The 22959-nt window shown below is 43.0% G+C and overlaps 1 protein-coding gene across 2 annotated transcripts in view; it reads left to right on the plus strand.

Annotated features, from left to right (window-relative positions):
• The window catches only part of MBOAT2 (membrane bound glycerophospholipid O-acyltransferase 2), a 416068-nt gene that overhangs the window by 272831 nt on the left and 120278 nt on the right, over nucleotides 1-22959 (plus strand). For both annotated transcript variants that reach the window (XM_082248995.1, XM_082248994.1), the window contains exon 6: nucleotides 7377-7431. In XM_082248995.1, the coding sequence (XP_082105121.1) occupies nucleotides 7377-7431 (55 nt within the window). The remainder of the gene's footprint in view (nucleotides 1-7376; nucleotides 7432-22959) is intronic.

Consider the following 22959-nt stretch of genomic DNA (forward strand, 5'->3'; position numbering starts at 1 on the left):
CTATAACTGCCCCCCTCCTTATAAAAACAGACAATCTTCATCTTCCTTTGTATTTGATGTTATCATTACCAGGTAATGCATTATGAGAAGGCAGACATGCTTTGTTTCTAACTGTAAAATGTGTATTACTGTAGTATGTGTACAGTGACAGCATCAAAATCTGAATTTATGGCCAGGGCTCTAACCCCCTATTATTGGGATATATACTGAGAGACACCTTAATATGGGATGTACTGAGAGTGGGAGACCCCCTATTATGGATATACTGGGAGACCCTCTATTTTATTACATGGGTTCTCTCAGTATATACCAGAATAGGGGTCTCTCAGTATATATCCCATATGTGGGGGGTCACTTTCAGTCAGTGTATCCCATAATAGGGTGTCTCTCACAGTATATCCCATAATAGGGCCCCTGTTCCCTATTATGGGATATACTAGTACTGATGGACCCCTTAGTATGTGATATATTGGGAGAATTTGTTCACGCAAGCGAAATACAGGGGGCAAAATGGGTGGAGTCTGTAAGGGGTGTGGCTTCTGAGAAGTGGGAGGGGTCAAATGGAAGGGCGGGGTCTTGCGCCCCACCTTTTTAAAACTTCCCCAGCCGCCACTGCCTGCATAGTTCTAAACATGAGAAGACGCATAGTGAAGTACGTTTTTAAAACATGAAGAGTTTTATTAGGATTGTACTTACAAAAGTTTGAGTAAAACGAACATCAATAAAATCATGCAGTACTGCGGTTCATAGTGTGCTTGTGTTCGCAGTAGGCACGCTATGAGCCTCATGATTTTATTGATGCTCATTTTATATAAACTTTTGTAAGTACAATGTTAATAAAATCGTACTTCACTACGTGTCTTGTCAAGTTTATCACTATGGCTTGTTCTTTGTGACTAGAGAGTCGGTGTGAGAGGATTAAACATAGTGGAAACATGCCTTAGGAGTCTAGTTGCTGATCCATATATTAGGAGTGAGCCATCCCACTGGTATTCCTTATCTTGTACGGTGGTCTTCCTATTGCTGATTAACACAGAGATTGCCAAGCGATCCATGCTTTGGGCATGGTGTAAACATGGTGGTCTGGTGTGGTGTGCTGTCTTCACACTGAAGCCAGGGCGGGGCTTTCTCTTCCATTCAATTTATTAGTTATGGACTGTAATCTGAACATGTCTTTTTAGCGCTGCATATGAAATTTATATGTGTATTTTATTTGTAATCAACAAATTTTATGCTGGCTGCTATTGTTTATTTATTTATTTATTTTTTAAGGTTTTAGTGTAGATATTTCCTGTTGTATATAATATGATGAGATTGCTGGTCCTGCCAGGCTTTTTTGTGACCATTACATCTTAATTTTTTTTTTGATCCTGCCAGTTGTGGATGTGAGAGTATGTCATGATTGGGATTCTGGTCTTTCCAGGCATGAATGTGAGATTTAATCTTAGTGGGGTTTGGCTCTTGCCAAGCATGAATATGAGATTTTATCTTGATGGGGTTATGGTCCTGCCAGGCATGAATGTGCCTTGCTTTGTGTACTGGTGCGCTGTCATGTTGGAAAAGGAAGGGCCAACCCCAAACTGTTCACAAAGTTGGGAGCATGAAATTGTCCAAAATGTCTTGGTATGCTGACGCCTTAAGAGTTCCCTTTACTGGAACTAAAGGGCCAAGGCCAACCCCTGAAAAACAACCCCACAACATAATGCCCCTTACAGCAAATGGTTTGGACTATTGTACAAAGCAAGGTCCATAAAGACATGGCTGAGTGAGTTTGGGGTTGAGGAACTTGACTGGCCTGCACACCTCAACCCTATAGAACACCTTTTCGATTATATAGAGAACAGACTGCAAGCCAGGCCTCCTTGTCCACAATCAGTGCCTGACCTCATGAATGCGCTTCTGGAAGAATAGTCAAACATTCATATAGACACACTCCTAAACCTTGTGAACAGCCTTCCCAGAAGAGTTGAAGCTGTTATAGCAGCAAAGGGTGGGCCAACTCAATATTGAACCCTCCGAACTAAGACTGGGATGCCATTAAAGTTCATGTACATGTAAAGGCAGGCGTCCCAATACTTTTGGTAATATAGTGTATGTCATCATAGTGTGCCTGACAGTGCTTCAAACCAAACTGCAAAGACTTGTAAAAAGCTCCTATATAGGGGTGAATGCACAACTATGGTGCCTTGTAGATCCAAAAAGAAAGAAAAGCCAGCACACCACTTGTAAATCCAGATGAAAAATTTACTGACCTCCTATATCAGCAAAAAACACAGATAACTGAAGATTTGAGGGCATAGCAGCTGTCTTTATCCAGGTATCAGTATATTCAGAGAGTTGCTTTACTTTTCGCCTTGATAAAAAGAGCCCCCATGCCCTCAGAACATTAGTGCTATCTCTTTAGCTGATATGGGACTTCAGTAAACTCGCCATTCGGCTTTATAATCTGTTTGCTGGCTTTTCATCATAGTATTCCTGTGCCACTATTTTCTCATATGTGAATCCAGTCTCCAACTGTTTTCTGGGTGAGGAAGGCTCCATTCACATGCCGTAATAGTGGGCCTCAAAAAAAAAAAAAAAAATACTAAAGGAGCAACAATTTTTTCTTTGCTGACAGAAACTAGCCACATTCTCGTGATTTTTTTTCTAGTGTCGCATTGGGAAAAAAGTTGCCAAATGACTCCCTTTCTGTAAAGAACATCAGCTATACTTACCTTTTCGGTGGCCTATGTCTGGAAACTCTGCGGCTTCACTGCTACAGACATTCCATACTTCTGGTATTCCATACTATCTACTTCCCCTTTTGCACTCTATTTCCCCTTGCTAACTCATATGTCACTACTGAGCCTAACAGCCTGCAAGAGGAATCGCTGTGTGTCGCAGGGACACAGGTATTTGACCAATGCAGAATAGTTGAATACTTGCAGGAGCCAGGGCACAGGGAAGTGGAGGTCTTACAACACATGGGTCGCTGGAATAGAAAGTTTAGATGATCTCCTTTACAGAACTGTAAGCAATATACAGTGTGCAAAAGAATAAATAAATATATATATATATATATATATATATATATATATATATATATATATATATATATATATATATAGTACAGGATGTCAGGGATAGGTCCTGGACAGGAGATATGTGTCCTCCACTATTTGGGTTGCAATCCCTTTAAGGGGGTTGATGGGAACACAGTTTTGAGTACTCAGGGGTTCTCACCCATGCAGGATGAGGGGTTCCAAGTTAGTTTGGTCAGAGAGTAATGATTTATAGTGCTCTCTGGATTGGTAAGTCCTTATTTAGGACATGGAATTTGGAGGCTCGAAGAGACTTTGGGTGGGAAAGAGTCTCCGATCCTGAGTAAAGGAACTTTGGTCCTGAAAGGTTTAACCCACCTGCAGGGGAGGCTTGGAAAGGAGCAGGAAGGCATGACATGTTGATGGTGTGGAGTAGTAGTAGTTCACTGCTGTGAACAAGTATGGACTGTCTTGCAACTGAGACATTTGTTTTTTTTGCTCCTGCAGCCCAGACGGGAACCCTAAACCCAAGTGTGGGAATGGTATACTAGCAGAGTGTCAAGGGTCTACCTTGCCCTCCTGTTTGCAGCCATCTTGCACATGTGCAGACTGCTGCCTCTTATAGACTTTGATTGCCTCATCACTTGCCTGCTGCCTGGGTCTTGCACTGTGTTGATGCTGCACACCTGATTATATCTATCACCTGATGGGTTGTAGTCCTTGCCCTTGTGTTTGTGCTCCAAGGTGCATCTCTGCTAGCAGTCTTCTGTTCTCTGTGTTACTCTGTGTGTCCTGGCTTGGCTGACCACTCTCCTGCCTCTCGACCCCGCATCGGCAGACTACCCACTTCTAAACTCGACCCCGGTTTGGATGACTACCCGCTTCTGGACTTGACCTTGGCTTTTTCTTGCTCCCACTTCCACTTTCTTGCTGTGTGTTTATTATTTGCTCCAATAAACTGCTTTATTTTAACTGCATCCCCTTGTGGTCTGGTTTCCTGGCACCCTGACACAAAGAGCCATTACGTTGTCTTAAAGGGATATTAAAGTCTTGTTTTTTTTTTTTTTTTTTAAATAACAAACATGTTCAAACAAACATACCTGCTCTGTGTAATGGTTTTGCACAGAGCAGCCCCGATCCTCCTCTTTTAGGGTTCCACGCCAGCACTCCTGGCCCCTTTCTCCTGTGAGTACTCCCACAGCAAGCAGCTTTCTCTGGGGGCACCCAAGCAGGCATGCTCCCGACCCACCGCTCTGTGTGTCCAAACACACATGAAGACTTGACTCGGCCCTACCCCCTCTATCTCCTGATTGGCTCACTGGCTGTGAATGCCCACTGCAGTAGCCAATGGCTCCTGCTGCTGTCAAAAGCCAATCAGGAGTGCAAGTCCCTGGAGAGGCAAGGCTCTTGAGAACATAGCTGGATTGAGAGGGGGCTCAAGAAAGTATTAGGAGGAGCTGGGGGGCTCCTGTGCACAGGTTTTTTTACCTTCATGCATAGAATGCATACAATACATGAAAGTAAAAAACCTTGTGCCTTTACAATCACTTTAACTATACCAGGATTATGGACTGTTTCCCTTTACTATTGCTGAAGAAAGCTGTTCTTGTTTGCTTGAAACCAGTGAAAACTGTTTACTTTTAAAAGCGGCTAGCTGGTGATCCTAAGTTCCCCATATTACAATATATATATATATATATATATATATATATATATATCTATATCTATATCTATATACAGTCAGGTCCATAAATATTGGGACATGGACACAATTCTAATCTTTTTGGCTCTATACACCACCACAATGGATCTGAAATGAAACGAACAAGATGTGCTTTAACTCCAGACTTTCAGCTTTAATTTGAGGGCATTTACATCCAAATCAGGTGAACGGTGTAGGAATTACAACAGTTTCTATATGTGCCTCCCACTTTTTAAGGGACCAAAAGTAATGGGACAGATTAACAATCCTAAATCAAACTTTCACTTTTTAATACTTGGTTGCAAATCCTTTGGAGTCAATTACAGCCTGAAGTCTGGAACGCATGGACATCACCAGACGCTGGGTTTCATCCTCGGTAATGCTCTGCCAGGCCTCTACTGCAACTGTCTACAGTTCCTGCTTGTTCTTGGGGCATTTTCCTTTCAGTTTTGTCTTCAGCAAGTGAAATGCATGCTCAATTGGATTCAGGTCAGGTGATTGACTTGGCCCTTGCATAACATTCCACTTCTTTCCCTTAAAAAAAACTCTTTGGTTGCTTTTGCAGTATGCTTCTGGTCATTGTCCATCTGCACTGTGAAGCGCCGGCCAATGAGTTCTGAAGCATTTGGCTGAATATGAGCAGATAATATTGCCAGAAACACTTCAGAATTAATCCTGCTGCTTTTGTCAGCAGTCACCTGATCAATAAATACAAGAGAACCAGTTCCATTGGCAGCCATACATGCCCACGCCATGACATTACCACCACCATGCTTCACTGATGAGGTGGTAAGCTTTGGATCATGAGCAGTTCCTTTCCTTCTCCATACTCTTCTCTTCCCATCACTCTGGTACAAGTTGATCTTGGTCTCATCTGTCCATAGGATGTTGTTCCAGAACTGTGAAGGCTTTTTTAGATGTTGTTTGGCAAAATCTAATCTGGCCTTCCTGTTTTTGAGACTCACCAATGGTTTACATCTTGTGGTGAACCCTCTGTATTCACTATGGTGAAGTCTTCTCTTGATTGTTGACTTTGACACACATACACCTACCTCCTGGAGAGTGTTCTTGATCTGGCCAACTGTTGTGAAGGGTGTTTTCTTCACCAGGGAAGGAATTCTTCGGTCATCCACCACAGTTGTTTTCCGTGGTCTTCCGGGTCTTTTGGTGTTGCTGAGCTCACCGGTGCGTTCTTTCTTTTCAAGGATGTTCCAAACAGTTGATTTGGCCACACCTAATGTTTTTGCTATCTCTCTGATGGGTTTGGTTTTTTTTTTTCAGCCTAATGATGGCTTGCTTCACTGATAGTGACAGCTCTTTGGATCTCATATTGAGAGCTGACAGCAACAGATTCCAAATGCAAATAGCACACTTGAAATTAACTTTGAAATTATCTGCTCCTTGTAAATGGGATAATGAGGGAATAACACACAACTGGCCATGGAACAGCTGAGCAGCCAATTGTCCCATTACTTTTGGTCCCTTAAAAAGTGGGAGGCACAGATACAAACTGTTGTAATTCCTACACCTTTCACCTGATTTGGATGTAAATACCCTCAAATTAAAGCTGAAAGTCTGCAGTTAAAGCACATCTTGTTTGTTTCATTTCAAATCCATTGTGGTGGTGTATAGAGCCAAAAAGATTAGAATTGTGTCAATGTCCCAACATTTATGGACCTGACTGTGTGTGTATGTGTGTATATATATATATATATATATATTGTAATATGGGGAACTTAGGATCACCAGCTAGCCGCTTTTAAAAGTAAACAGTTTTCACTGGTTTCAAGCAAACAAGAACAGCTTTCTTCAGCAATAGTAAAGGGAAACAGTCCATAATCCTGGTATAGTTAAAGTGATTGTAAAGGCACAAGGTTTTTTACTTTCATGTATTGTATGCATTCTATGCATGAAGGTAAAAAAACCTGTGCACAGGAGCCCCCCAGCCCCTCCTAATACTTTCTTGAGCCCCCTCTCAATCCAGCTATGTTCTCAAGAGCCTTGCCTCTCCAGAGACTTGCACTCCTGATTGGCTTTTGACAGCAGCAGGAGCCATTTGCTACTGCAGTGGGCATTCACAGCCAGTGAGCCAATCAGGAGATAGAGGGGGTAGGGCCGAGTCAAGTCTTCATGTGTGTTTGGACACACAGAGCGGTGGGTCGGGAGCATGCTTGCTTGGGTGCCCCCAGAGAAAGCTGCTTGCTGTGTGTGTGTGTGTGTGTATATATATATATATATATATATATACACACACACACACACACACACACACACACACACACACACACACACACACACATATATATATACATACATACACACACACATCACACTGTATACACAGTATATCAAAACTGCAGATCACCAAATTAAAAAAAATCAGTGTTAGAAGCCCAAGAACATTCCGGCATTAGTTGCAGACTTGTCAATTTAGAGAGAGACTATGCAACACATCCCGCTGAGACGTAAAGGTCTACACTACACATTTGCAGAGAGTGTCCTATATTCTATTGATGTGGAGGGCTGAAATGCATTTGACTTCTAATGGAAAAGGGACTATCCAAATCGGTTACGGGGAGCATTGTAGCAGGGAAGGGGGCCTCCGTGCATTTATGCACTGTGTAAATACTTACCTTTCCTCTCCTCTTTTATAGGAATATTTTGTAAAGAAGAAACACTGACGCCATCGCAGAGAAGACTGGCTGTTAGGTAAGACTTCTGTCTGTTTATCTCTGTATCTTACAGACCATACTGAAATGAAAACAAACGTTTAATACAAAACATTCCTAAAATATGTCAATAGCCTTGTTGTTGTATCTTATCATATTATCTGTGGGGGTTTTGCAAGCATGGGTGGCAATAGAAGCAAAGAAAGGGATATATAAATTTTGCACAAAGCAAAATGGCACAATTCCCAGACGTTTTGCTGGATATGGGTCCCCCTGGGTCACCGGGTGCAACAAAAGTACCCTTGAGCATGTTTCCCCAAGTGTGAGCACTGAGACAATGACCAGTCCAGTATCTTTGGGTTTTTGTATTTATTTGGAACTTGGATAGGAGAAGGGATACCCCCCGGAACTAAACTATGCAGAATTTGGCGTAGACACTTGAATACTGCTGTTCAGCGCTGACTTGACGCTGGCTGAATGCCTATCAACGCTGACTTGATGCTGGTTAACACTGGCCGGATACCTGTTAACGCTGACTTGACTTGAGACTGCTTTCTCACTAAAGAAGTCCTCTTTAAAGCTCCCCCTCAGCACTCCTGCTGAGGTATCTATTTGAATACAATGCTGAACTGCTGAACACTTCAGGGCCCGCACCGGCACCCTCTGTTCTCTCACTAATCTTCAGGACTTAGATACTGACACCCCCTTTCTCAATCACAACTACTGGTTAGCTGGCTCCTGGATCCCTTTGGCCTTCTAGAGTGGCCTCCTCTCTCAGGCAGACCCCTGGGCAGTTTTGAGTGCTCACAACAATGTTTTTCCTGGAAACTTCTGCCCAGCAGCTCCACTCGGTCCACAGCACTCTGGATCCTTCCTGCAGCCCAGCTCAACTTCCGTCCTCTAGGCCGACTACCCAGGACATCCTCACTTGCTCTGACAGGAGGAGAGACAGCCGTCACCCTCCTCCTGGGACTCTGCTTCCCGCCAAAGACGCCCTGTCACATGCTCCCCTCAGACTTATATCTCATCCCAGGGTGCATTGCAGAAAACTTCGCCCACTGAGACAGCTACAAGCCCTGGTGTGCTATTGGCCAGGTTTCCTCCACTGTTCAATAAGAGCTCTCATTGGAAACAGTGGGGAGACTCCCCAGACTCGACTCAACAGACCACACCTGGGAACACAGGACAGCCTAACTAAATGATCAGGCCCCCCTGATAAGCAGACAGGGCCACATATATGCTTTTCCCTAGCATCTACCTAGGAGGGTGCTACATCTATAAATTCTTTATTTAAAGGAATCAACAATGCAATATGACAACAATGATTACAAAATCATGAGAGGTGAGCTTATGGCATTGTAGTGATACATTCATGATCAAATTTCTTCATATCACTTACACATACTGACTGAACCTACAAGGAATGGCAAAATTGTATTTATAATGGGTTGCCTTCCCATAGCATTGTAAATCCCATAGTTTTTCTGATTTTCATAAGGAGACATAGGCTACAAAAGAGGAACAAAAATAAACAAATAAAGGGGTTGGGGGAGTGAGGGAGAAAGAAGGGAAGCAAGGGAGATTTTGGAGTCTCTCCTCCCTCCCCGCCTGGCAACCCAACATGGCTCCCCCTAAATTGAGGCAATGTTTAGAATTCTGAAAAGTTTCCACTGTGATGCTAGAGGGGACTGATCATAAAGAAGGGGTCAAGATCTTCCAGTATTTCTCATCCTGTTATTTTATTGTCACCGTGAGGTCCTCCATCAGTTGGATGTCCTGGATCTTAGCAAACCAGTGAGATTTAGTAGGAGTATCTGTGCTTTTCCGCAGCTCTGGGATACAGGCCTTGGAAGCTGTGAATAGATGTGTAAACAAGGATTGTTAGACATAGGGGTGTCATTCAACAAGTCAATGGATTCTTCTCTAGAGTCACACCTGTAAGGATATCTATTGTTTGTTTGACCATGTCCCAAAAGTCTTGAAGTTTAGGGCATTCCCAAAAAATGCAGAGGAGAGTGCCCTCAAACTCCCAACAGTGCCAGCACGTGCTAGGTACCCGGGGGAATATTTTCTGGTGTTATGTACCATCTGGTAAGGAGCTTATAACCTCCCTCTTGATAGCTACTTGCTATTGAGGCCTTATGAGCAAAAAGTAAAATTCTGTCTCTCTGTGCTTGAGAGAAATTTATGTTAAGGTCCCTTTCCCATTGTTGCAAGAAAGGAGTTCAAAAGAGGGATTTTTAAAGAAATTTGACAATAAGCAAAGTCCCCACTTATTAATCATCATAGAACTTTAGGGAATCTTCACCAAAGCAGCCTACTCGAAAACAACTTGAAGAGTGTTTTTAACTCATGGACCAGGTAACCATTGCAGAACACAAAGAAGTTCTGGATATTTTCCTCAGTAGTAGAGGTATGTATACATTTATGCAATGGAGCTGAAGTGATCCCCTTTATTGGCCAACTTAAGTTGTTAAAAATGCAAGCTTTCCTGATGCCTTAGATCTCTGTTTTAAATGTGAAGAAGGGATCTGAAGCATCTCACAGCTTGCACCTTTGCTAGCTTAAAGTAATAGCTCACTTTTGAAATACAAAAACTACATTCAATATTAATATGCCATGGGTATCTGTAAGTTTCTATTGTGCAAATTTTGGGTTATGGCCGTGATCATGTTTTCCTGCAATCTGAATGACAATCTGCCAGATAATTTCAGTGACACCATGCGATCCATGGTGTCATTCAGCCCCCCTTCCTGCATGCAACAGCCTTTGATTCCCTGCACAAGTAAATCGGTAGTGCATTCACTTCCTTTCCAAGTGCAACTTTGAAAAAGGGGGTTTCCCAGCTCCCCTGGAGTATAAATTCTTTCTGCTTAGCTTGTGCAGGGAATAGATGCCGAAAGCAAACTGGCATATGCACTCAGGGATTGTGCTGCGCAAATCTGTTTGGAGTGGTGAGAATTCAAAACTTTGAGAGCCTGTGATGTCAGATTCCCGCCTATGCTGTCCCTGGCATTCTCTGACTTTATTTTGAAAGGGTGAGAAAGCTAGTGTAGCACTGCCCCCTTGAAGACTGCTGGATTATTCACCTTGGGATCCCCCTGGGTTATCATTAGCAACTGCATTATGCACAATTTAACTCTGTACTCTCTGGCTCAGTCAATTAACAGTCTAGGGGATGTAGTTGTTTTTGTGGTTTTTTTTTAAATTAGGGATAAAAGAAGGGAAAAGTGGGATAATTCAAATTGAACTATTCACAGTAGATGAGGACTCCTGTCTAAACATGCAGCCAGGCTGCTTATTCACCTTGCCACTTAGATGAATTTTAGATTAAGCCTCTTTGTAGATGACTTGTTAGGATGAATTATCTTCGGGATACACACCTAGTACCCCCTTTCACTCGACCTGCTGACACCCGTCCTCTGACTATCCTACACTGGGGCGGCCCCCCCTCAGGTCAGGCCCCTAGACATGATCCCCTGTACTCTCGATACTGTTTTTTGAGGGTATCCAGTGTCTCCACCCCTTCAGTCAGCTCTCATGGACCTCTGGGCTCAGCTTCTTCCTTCTGGTCCCCAGGCCGACTGCCTGTGACCATGTGCCACTGCTACAGAGGAGTAGGCAGCCGCCCCCTCCCTCCGGGACTCTGCGCACCGGCCAAGGACCCCAAGCACATGTGCTCCTGGCTTTTATACCAGACCCCACAATGCACTGAGACAATCAGTCTGTACCAATCACTGGGGCTGTATCAAAGCATGTGTACCCATTGGTCAGATTTCCTCCACTGTCCAATATGCCCCCCCCCCCGCCCATTGGACCAGTGTGTAAAACACTCCCTGGACCAGATGAATCACACACTGAGCATTATGAGCAGACCTAACTCACAGATCCTGCTCTCTGGTAGGCAGAAAGCAATATAGATTTGCCTGCTGCTCCTCTGATAGGCAGAAAGCCAAAAACTATACTCTCTCACTAGCACCTACCTAGGAGGGTCCTACACTAGAAAAGTAAGAAATAAAGGGTGAAGGTTCCTTACAAAAAACATCCTATGTATGGCCATTCCTATTAGAGCCACATGTAGCTGTGGACAAAGAATATGTATTCATTTCTATTTAGATCCAAGATGTACACCATAAGGAGAAAGGTATTTTTTGCCCTTGGCGCTCATATCTAGTTAAACTCCTAGAATCCAATAATTATTAAAAACAGCCTAGAAAAATTCAGAATACTACATAGAAGTTATTTTACACCACAAAGGCTTCATTACATTTACCCCACTACCCCCTCTTGCTGTTGGAGATGCCCTAGCTATCCTGTGGGCTTGACCCATCTATTCTGGGAATGCTCAGATTCAATCCTACTGGCAAGAGGTGAACCAATTTGTAACAACTTTGACAACCATACCTGTCTCATTAAAAGTCAGGGTATGTCTATTAGGCTTAGTTGACTCTCTGGCTTTTTCCAGGGCCACCTGCACCCTATTGGGTATCCTGTTATATTTTGCCAGAAAGGCTATTGTGCTCCAATGGAAATCAGACAGGCCCCCTACCTTATCCTTTTGGAAACATCTAGTTAACTCAGTGGTTCCTCTTTAAAATGCAACATACTTTTCCCAGGGCTGCCCCAAAACATTAGAGAAGGCGTGGGACTTATGGATAAATTCAGAATCCACTGTTGATGATCAAACAACTGATGGCTGAAACCCCCCCAATTTACAGTCATCATAAACTGACCCATAGTTTATAGTTGATATTCGCTGAACACTATACCTTGCTTTAGTAGATATGAGAGTGCCTAGGGAATTAATAATACTATTATTGATTGTCCTGGCGCATCAGGAGGAGCACAAAGCTGCTAGGTCTTACCAGTCGTGTGGTTTTTACCTTTACTACTGGACCCTGAGCGATAATTGTTGTTATGTTAATCAGGTTGTTCACTGTTATTTTGTAAGTGTTTTTATACCTGTTAGCCGGAGTATGCCCCAAGACTAAGTTTTGTACTACATTTTCAAAATCTCTTCAATAAAGAGAAGTTTTAAAAAAAAATAAACAGCCTCAAAAGGCTATAAAATAATTTAGCTCATACAAGAAGTAAACAGTAGCCACCTAAAATGATGTATCCGTGTAAAAATCAACAATAATGATAAACAGACAAGGAGCAAGTGTAAATATTTATAAACAGGAGGTGCAGATAGCAGTAGATAGACCATATCTGCATACTGTCTGAGCAAGGCTTTCCTTCTTGAATACAGGCTAGACTCCGAGGAACCAGCTTCTGTAGAGAGAGAGAGAGCAGGAGAGAAAGGCGGCAAGCAGCCAAATTTTTATTTGCCATTTAATAAATCAACTTGCTAAACTATCAGGTCGCTTAGTACCTTTCTCCTCTGCTCTCCCCCTGAAGATTTACCTCACCCTGCCATACAACAAAATCAGGTAGTTGAATTGATTTTCTCTACTTTAACTAAGCCCTGCCCCATAGGCGTGCGCACAAGGTGTGCCAGGTGTGCCTGGGCACACCCTAATCACCCCTTGTGGTGCAGAGTCCCCCTGTTTAGACCCCTGATATTTCACCAAAGCTCCCTAAATGTGCTAGCAAAAAAAAAAATTGTAAAAAAGTATAAAAAATAACAATAGAACTACAGACACAATCTCTACCCTACTAACACCATCAGTATATACACAGGGATATGTGTTTGGGCTTTGGGGTGCACACCCTAATGCAATAGGCTGCGCACACCTATGCCCTGCCCATAGACAATTGCTGTACGCTGAAAGGGCAGCAGCAAGACAAAAAGTGCACCTCTCTGCTCTCTGGGGCCATTCTCAAACTGTTCCCACAAAGTTGGGAGCATGAAATTGTCCAAAATGTCTTGGTATGCTAACGCCTTAAGAGTTCCCTTCACTGGAACTAAGGGGCCAAGCCGAACCCCTGAAAAAGAACCCCACGCCATAATCCCCCCTCAACCAAATGATTTTGACCAGTGCATAAAGCAAGGTCCATAAAGACATAGATAAGTGAGTCCTGACCTCAACCCAATAGAACGCCTTTGGAATGAATTCCAGCAGAGACTGCGAGCCAGGCTTTCTCTCCAACATCAGTGCCTGACCTCACAAATGTGCTTCTATAAGAATGGTCAAACATCCCATAGACACACTCCTAAACCTTGTGGACAGTCTTTCTGGAAGAGTTGAAGCTGTTATAGCTGCAAAGGGTGTGCCAACTCCATATTGAACCCTACAGACTAAGACTGGGATGCCAATAAAAATCATCAGTGTGTAAAGGCAGGTGTCCCAATACATTTGATAATATAGTGTATGTACTGCAAGACCGTTGATTTGCTCCTAGTGCATTCCCTTCGTATACTAGCCACATTGTCTTCAGGTAGCATAGTTTTAGAGTAGAGCAAGGATTCCATATAAAAACAGTGTACCTATTGCGATATTTCAGTCTATTGAGATCATATTTTCTGGGGTAAAGGTACATTTAGACTTCAGCAGGATGCATAAGCAGACTTCAAACAGCAGGTATTCTTCAAACTGACAAGCAGCCAGCTTTATTATAAAAAAATGTACAGCTCATAAAAGAAAGTAACATACCACAGAATAAAAACAAAAATCCAGCCTCAGTCTCTCAAATGTGTACGTCCCTTTTAGATTGTAAGCTCTAATGAGCAGAGCCCTCTGTTTCCTCCTGTATTAAACTGTATTATAACCGTATTGTCTGCCCTCATGCTGTAAAGAGTTGTGCAAACTGTTGTATAAATCCTGTATAATAATAATATGACAAGATTTCTTTAGAATATATTGTATATATTTCACTCATCACAAGTTGTTTATTTCTGCACATCATCTGTACTGCAATTTCTGGTAACTTTGCTCAGTTCTTGGTGCCATTGTTTAAACTGCCTTATGCTACCGATCTGTACTGAGCAGTAACCGAAAAGCAGCTAAGCCTATTGAATGGAAGTCATAGAGCCAAGTGTGTGCTTTGGTTACAGTATTCGGCTCTGGGTGATTGTGCATTCTGAATGGTGGCTGCTAAAAGCTGCTGGGCGAATTCCTAACGGGTGCCACAAGTTCAATCACTAAAAATGTGATCCTGAAACAGCTCCATCCAGGCGCCGCAGGTTGCTTGTAAACCGACTACCTGCAATATGTTTCTCGGCATGATATAAAGTGAAATCTGGACATGGTCACTGCTTTTCTAGGTTGGACTGATATTTACTCTAAAAGTGTTCTTTGGAGAATAACCCTAACGTGAACTTTTGAAATGCAATTAGATGCTTTAGATGCTTTATTTATTTATAAGGTTCTGAGGAAGTATTCCTAAATTGGAGCTCCCAACATACACAGTACAAAGACGACATTTTATGTACTCAATAAAAATGGGTTATAGGACTAAAAAAACAGGAATATACCCTATATAAGGTGGTGGGTTCATGCTTAACATTAGAGCAACCTGTGTCTGCTCACCCTAAGGTCCCCAGCGTGTGTGTGTTCTTTAAAAGTGCCCAAATCAGCTTCCCATATTACTTGCTTTGGGAGCCCATTTTGTATTTTGATTTTGCTCAGGAATATCATATTAATGAGGGTTTCCTTCAGAAACAGACAGTCCCTGTGAGTGACCCAGCCATTTCTTTCCTTAAAGTGATAGCAAGGTCTCGTTTTTTTTTTTCTTTTAATAACAAACACGTTATACTTACCTCCTCTGTGCAGTTGGTTTTGCACACAGCAGCCAGGATCCTCCTCTTCTCGGGTCCCTCATTCCTGCTCCTGGCCCCTCCCTCCTATTGAGTGCCCCCACAGCAAGCAGCTTGCTATGGGGGCACCCGTGCCGAGCTGCAGCTTTGTGTGTCCATTTGGCCCCGTCCCTCTCTCTGCTGATTGGTTCACTGACTTTGGTTGACAGACGTGGGAGCCAATGTTGCTGTGGTTGTATCTCATCCAATCAGGGGAGAGAGCCCCAGGATGGCCAAGAGACTTGTGGACATGGCTGGACAGAGAGGGGGCACAGATAAGTATTAGATAAGTATTAGGGGTGCTCTTGGGGCTGCTACACACAGAAGGCTTTTTATCTTAATGCATAGAATGCATTAAGATACAAATAAAAACCTTCCTGACTTTACAACTCCTTTAACAAGACCTTGACGATTCCTGTGATATATACTGTAATGCTATTTTCAAGGACCTAGTGGACATGAGGCTAGAATCCCTCTTTCAGGTCTTGTTTACTCTGGCGGTTGTAACTTGCAATTGCATCCTTGGCCCTCTACTGTCTGTACTAAGTGCATGGCCTGAGGCCCTGGCTCCATTTAACTATACCCCCCTCTCACCTCCATCTGTGGCCTTACACATGGACAGCTTGGTGCATACTTCTAGACAGCTATGCAGGATGAGCCTCTTATATTCACATGTAGAACTCCTGTGCAACAAGTATCTTGTTTAAGCCTGGTGCACCCTTCTATCAGAGGATGTGGACCTCTAAGCCAGCCAAGTCTGGGTTCAAGCTCAAGATTTCCAATGAAGGAGCACACTACTTGTCACAATGGTAGGACGTTTATCAGTCTTCTTAGCTATCTAGTCCCAAAAACTCCCAGATGTTTTGGTCCAGAGTGTAAATTTCATGGGCTACAAACTAGAAAGTCCTTACCCCAGTTTTAAACAATAGGGGGTAAGAAACTTTTTTTTGCTTGGTTCATACACATTTTATATATACAATGGGTAAAATAAGTATTGAACACGTTACCATTTTTCTAGATAAGCAGATTTCTAAAGGTGAATTTTTCACCACATGTCGGTAACAACAATCCCCACATACAAAAAAAACAAAACCAATATGTTCAGAAAGGAAGTTATGTGTAATTAAATTGAATGACACAGGGAAAAAGTATTGAACATGCTAACTAAAATGTATTTAATGCTTCATACAAAATTCTTTGTTGGTAATAGCAGCTTCAAGTCACCTCCTGTTGAGACACTAGTCGCATGCATTGCTCAGGTGGGATTTTAGCCCATTCTTCCACACAGTCTTCAAATCTTGAAGGGTCTGTGGCCCTCTTCTATGAACTCTGATCTTTAGTTCTTTCTATAGATTCTCTATTGGATTTAAGTCAGGTGATTGGCTGGGCCATTCTAGACACTTTATTTTCTTTCTTTGAAACCAATTGAGAATTTTCTTGGCTTTGTGTTTGGGATCATTGTCTTGCTAAAATGTCATCATCCTGGTAGATGGCAGCAGCTTTTTATCAAGAATGTCTTGGTACATTTTTCCATTCATCCTTCCTTCAATGACATGAAGTTTGCCAGTACCGTCTGCTGAAAAACAGCCCCACACCATGATGTTCCCACCTCCAAATTTCACTGTTGGAATGGTGTTTTTGGGGTAATGTGTAGTGCCATTTGTCCTCCAAACATGGTGTGTATAATGGCATCCAAAGAGTTCAATTTTGGTCTCATCTGACGTTTCCCAGTATTTTACAGGCTCGTCTAAATGTTGTGCAGCAAACTTTAAACGAGCATCAGCAATGGAGTCTTGTGTGGTGAGGGTGCATACAGGCCATGGCGGTTGAATGCATTACCTATTGTTTTCTTTGAAACATTTGTACCTGCTAATTCCAGGTCTTTCTGAAGCTCTCCACTAGCGGTCCTTGGCTCTTGGACAACTCCTCTGTCATAAGTCTTGCGAGGAGCACCTGGTCGGGGCATGTTTCTGGTGATATTATGTTCTTTCCACGTCCAGATTATGGCCACAACAGTGCTCACTGGAGCATTCAGAAGTTTTGAAATCCTTCTGTAACCAATGCCTATCAGTATGTTTTGTAACAATAAGGTTGTAAAGGTCTTGAGGGAGCTCTTTGCTTTTACCCATGTAGAACTACTCCCTTGGGAGCTGCTGATTACGGGTTCCCCTGGGTTACCATTAGCAACAACACGACAGTTCAACATTCTCCAAGTGATTTTGGCTCAGTCAGGAAACAGTCTAGGAGCTTTGGTTTTTGTGTTTTTATTGAGAACTTGGATGGGAGAAGGGAACGAGTGGGATACTCCAACTTGTATAACTATGCACAATTAGCTGGGACGAATGATTAATGCTGATTAACGCTGAGTAGCACTGTATAACGCTAGTCACGGCTAGGCCGCTGCTTCACCTTTTCATAAACAGTGAAGTAGAATTGAGTGAACTTCCTGAGGTAAACTGTACAGTACTGCAGAACAATCTTCAGGGCCCTTTCTGGCACCCCTTTTGTTCCTATTCTTCAGGGTCAACTACACGGCATCCCCTTTACTGTTAAACTTCCTGTGTGAGCTGGCTCCTTGATCCCCCTGACTTCTCTGGAGTGGTCTCCTCTCTTAGGCAGACCCTGTGGCAAATTCCAGAGTACTCACGACACTGTTTTTCCTGAGAGACTCTGCCACCAACTCCATTGTTAGTACTCTGGATCCTCTGCAGCTCAGCTCCACACCCGGTTCACTAGGCCGACTCCCTGTACCACCTTCCTCACACCTGCAGGAGGAGAGACCAACCGTCCGACTCCTCCTAGGACTCTGCTTCCCGCCAAAGATGCCCTGTCACATGCCCCCTCCGTATTCATGGTCAGTCCCAGGATGCATTGCAAGAATGCCTTCCCACTGAGACTGCCATAAAACATGTCACTGGCTGGGTTTCCTCCACTATCCAACAAGCTCCCTCATTGGATACAGTGGGGACACTCCCTCAGACCCAGTGAATCACACCTGGAAACATGTGACAGGCAAACCAATAGATCAGTCTCCCCTGATAAGCAGCAGTAGCAACAGATGCTTTTACGTAGCACCTACCTAACTAGGAGGGTGCTACATCCATCATGAGAGGTTTCTTGTGTGACACCTTTTTATAGGCCATCGGTTGAGACTGAACCAGCTGACAATAATTTGCACTGACAAGGGGCAGGATTGCTTTCTAATTACTGAAGGATTTCAGCTTGTGTCTTGGCTTCCCATGCCTTTTTGCACCTCCCTTTCTTTGTATGTTTAATACTTTTTAACTGTGTCATTCCATTTTTTTTACACATACTTCATTTCTGAACTTATTTGTTTTTGTTTCTTTGTATGTATGGATTGCATGCGATGTTACCGACATGTGGTGAAAATGTCATGTCTATAGCACCTTCAGAAATATTCTTACTGCGAAAAATGGTAATGGGTTCAATACTTATTTTGCCTGCTGTAAATATAAAATGTATATGAATCAAGATAATAAAGGTTAATCTTACCCTCTAGAGTAATGTAGCCAGGCACAGATGGAGGCACTTTATAGTTGTAGAATGTGGGAACATGATTTTAGGATGAGTCACCCTGAAAAAAGATGATATCCTTAAATACTTCCTATGATACAACTGTAGCACTGCCCCCTGGAGGACTGCTGGATTGTTCACCTTTTCGGGTCCCTCTGGGCTACTGTGCATGCAGAAACGTAACACTTTACTTTCCCGGCTCAATCAATGAACAGTCTAGGGGTTTTGGTTGTTTTTGTTGTTTTATTATAAATAGGGATGGGAGAAGGGAAGAGTGGGATACTCCGGAACTTGAACTATTCACATTTCTGAGGACTTCTATCTGAAGATGCAGCCAGGCTGCTAATTTCACCTTGCCACTAAATGACTTGAAGATACTGAGTCTCTGAACAAAAGACTTGGTTGCATACTATTTTCAGGGTACTCGCCTAGCACCCCCTTTCACTCCACCAGCTGACACCTGTCCTCTGACTACTCTACTCCGGGGTGGCCCCCTCACAGGTCAGACCCTTAAACACGATCCCCTGTACTCACGATACTGTTTTTCCAGGTTCTCCAGTGTCTCAATTCCTCTAGTCAGCTCTCCTGGACCTCTGGGTTCAGCTCCTTCTTTCTGGCTCACCAGGCCGACTGCCTGTGACCATACACCAGCTGCATCAGAAGAGGAGGCAGCCACCACCCTCCTTCCGAAACTCTGCTCACCAGCCAAAAGACCCCGAGCACATGTGCTCCTGGCTTTTATACCACACCCCACAATGCACAGATTCAGCAGTCTGTGCCAATCACTGGGGCTGTATCAAAGCCTTTGTACCCATCGGTCAGGTTTTCTCCACTGTCCAATAGGCCTCCCTTCTGGACCAGTGTGAAACACTCCCCAAGACCAGATGAATCACACCCTGAGCACATTGAGCAGACCTAACTCACAGATCCTGCTCCCTGTTAAGCAGAAAGCAATATAGAATTTGCCTGCTGCTCCTCTTATAAGTAGACAGAGCCAAAACTATACTCACTCTCTAGCACCTACTTAGGAGGGTGCTACACAACTATAAAAGGAAGGAAAAACAAATAGTAATATATTTCACATATACTTGGCTTTTTAATGTTAACATCGTAATAAAGACTTTTTTAATGAAAACATTTTTTGTTGGTATGACTCCCAAAGGCAAATTTATAGTCCCAATTTTACATTAAATTTAAATGCTGTTATTACACAGGATGATGCCTTGGAGAGTCATCAACTGATACTGATTTAGACATCCTACCCTCTCATATTGTTTGTTTAGATGCTTGTCTTGTTTTTTGCCAATCTTAGGGTATGTGTCAGTGGAATTTGGGCTTGAGTTGATGATGTTTAAGACATTTCTGAGACCATTCAGATTTCATTGATGAATGCATTTGACCTGCAGTTGACCTCTTTCTGACGTGCATTTGATGTGTTTCAAGAGGTTTTAGCATTCCCAAAGCAGACATCTCAACCTGAAAAAAATTATTTCAGGGAGGTGGCAAACTCATTTCAGGGGGGGGGGTGGCACTCTGCGCACCCACCCCACCAATTTAACACCACTAATCAAATGGAATCAGTATACAGATGTTTACTTTTTCTGAGAGATATTAAAGGAGCATACATGCATGAACAAGGACATGACATTTTATTATGACAGAACACAACTAGCTATTAAAAACCATATTGCAACAATTTGCACATGCTAATCCGCATACCTTTTCTACTTATTTTGCAGACTACTGGTGGGTACTGCTGGCTGGTACTAATGGCGGGTACTGCTGGTTCGGTTACTGCTGGCTGGTACTGCAGGGGGGTAATGCTGCTGAGTACTGCTGGTGGATACTGCTGGTGTGTACTGCTAGTGGGTAATGCTGGCAGGTACTGCTAGTGGGTAATGCTGGCAGGTAATGCTGGTGGGTACTGCTGGCGGGTAATGCTGGTGGGTACTGCTGGCAGGTACTGATGGTGGGTATTGCTGGCAGAAACTGATGGTGGGTACTGCTGGCAGGTACTGCTGGGGGTTACTGCTGGTGGGTAATGCCCATCCCTCTGAGACGGAGAGTGTGACAGGTGCGGTGCTGGAGGAAGCATGCGGCTGCAGTAGAGAGCAGAGCTGCTGCTTCCTGTATGGCTCCTGTCACAGACGGAGTGCATTTGATATCACTCCACCTGTGACAGGAGCCAGAACTACACAAGAAGCATCGGCTTCATTCTTAACTGACACAGCTGACCCTGCAGCCGGGATATCGCGCAGCACTTGCAAGTGTCAGGGAGCCAAAGGCAAAATGCAGGAGACTCCCGCACCTCCTGGGAGACTTGGGATGTCTGCCAAAGACTTGTATGAGAATGTGAAACCTGCTGGGAGCAAAGAAAAGCCTGTCGACACAGGTCCTTACTTTCCTTTTCTTCAGTGTCAGGGCCTGGCTGTCTCTAGAAAGGTCTGGATGATTTATTATCGCTCTAAAAGACCAGTTAAACTTCTGTTTTACTTGTGACAAGCATTGCGATGCCAGTCTAATCATCAAGGCATAATGCAGGTTGTTTATTTAGATGTAATTGTCTATGGAACATGCTCAGCTTTGAAATATGCAAGAGTATTTCCTGGTGTACTTAATTTCAGAAAAGCTTCTTGAAATCACAGCAAACCATTGCCAGGTGCAGAGGCAAACAGATTCTCATGGCTTGTAGTTTCTGCAGTTGTTCTCTGATAAATCTTAAGAAGAATGTTTTGGTAGATTTTCAGCTAAACCCTGTGCTCTGCAGACACTGTTAGCTGTAAATCCTTGCGGCTGTCCTGAATAATGCAGATACTAGATGCAGACATCACACTGTCAGAGCAGCTAAGGTTTCCATTCAATTGGACTGTGTGAAAACCCTAAATGACTTCTCTTACATGGGCAAACGCAGATCAATGTCTGAAAAATGAAGACCAAAACCATCCAAAATGTCAAGTCTGAGACATGCATTGGAAGGGGATAAGTAAACTTCTGGATGTTGTATTTCTTAGATTCTTCCTTCAAGGTTTTGGCAGTGGTGCCATTTTTTTTTCCACTGGATCCCTCCGTTTTTTCTTTATTTTATATTACAGAGAGTCCATTAAGGGAGAGCAATGTCATTTATATGGTTTTGTAATATCTACTTCATTTAAAGAGTAATGCCTGCATTCCTTTGGACGTGATTTTCCTTTAAGAGTAGTTCAGCAAAAATGCAATTTTTGTTACAGGGGATGCCCAAAATCAGTAGTGTATCTTAGTGCAGACTTCTTGGAAAATCAGTGAGCCAATCACACAAGAAGGAAATTACATTTCTGAGGGGAGTTCTGTACACCATCTGTGTACAAAATCCCTCCAGGTAGCCATATTGCATTTCATTTTACAGAAAATTATAGCACTGCAGATTGAAAAGGAAAGGTAATTTTTAATAACATTCAATTGCAATAAGACTTGAATCGCAATTGTATACGCTATATTAATTTTTTTTTTTTTTTTGCAATTTTTTTTACCACAAAAGTGAAGTTAGAAAATGGTGCAACTATTGTTTTCCATTGGGAAGATTTCCTTTCACTGTCTGTACCAGATACACAACAGGAAGTGAGAGGCAATCTTTACAAAGTAAGGGGAATTCCCTCATAGACAATTGTCTTCACAACAGGTGTCCCCAATGGAAAATTTACTGTCCCCTTATATTTCTGGTGACAACTCTAGCATTTTGGATTTTTTCATCCCTTTTTGTCTTTCTGACAATGGTTACAAGGACAAATAGAAAAGGTGAATCTTCCAAGAGGGTCATAGACAGTTATAATGGCATGACATGGGTTGCAGTCATTCCCTACTCTATCCAAAGCAAAAAAGTGTTTGCCTCCACATACATTGTAAATCATATCTTAAAAAAAAAAAAAAGAAGAAAACTGTAATATATATTTCCACTTTCCAGTCCTTGATTTTTCTTTTTCCAGGGTCTTTTTTTTTTCAGTTCCACTTCATGGCTGGGCGTAACCTATCGTATGCCCCGTGATTGCCTCAGGAACACAGGGGTTTGTCAGATGTGGTGTCACCTATGACGACCCATACTTTAAGGGTCTGGGACTGTATTAACCGTCGACTCTCCCTGGCACCCTCTGTGTCCCTGTTGGCACCATTGGGTGGTTTTCCCTGGTTTCTACCAGGCTATCACAGGGGGTTTTTCTGCAGTGGACATCAGATGGCAATGTCTGTTGTAGTAAATGATGATGAAGGGGAGACTGCTTTCTATACAGGTCCTTAGAGAATGGCATGATAGCTTTCCCATGGACT

The sequence above is a fragment of the Pelophylax lessonae genome, assembly GCF_965119305.1.
Source record: "Pelophylax lessonae genome assembly, chromosome: 3".
Taxonomy (NCBI): domain Eukaryota; kingdom Metazoa; phylum Chordata; class Amphibia; order Anura; family Ranidae; genus Pelophylax; species Pelophylax lessonae.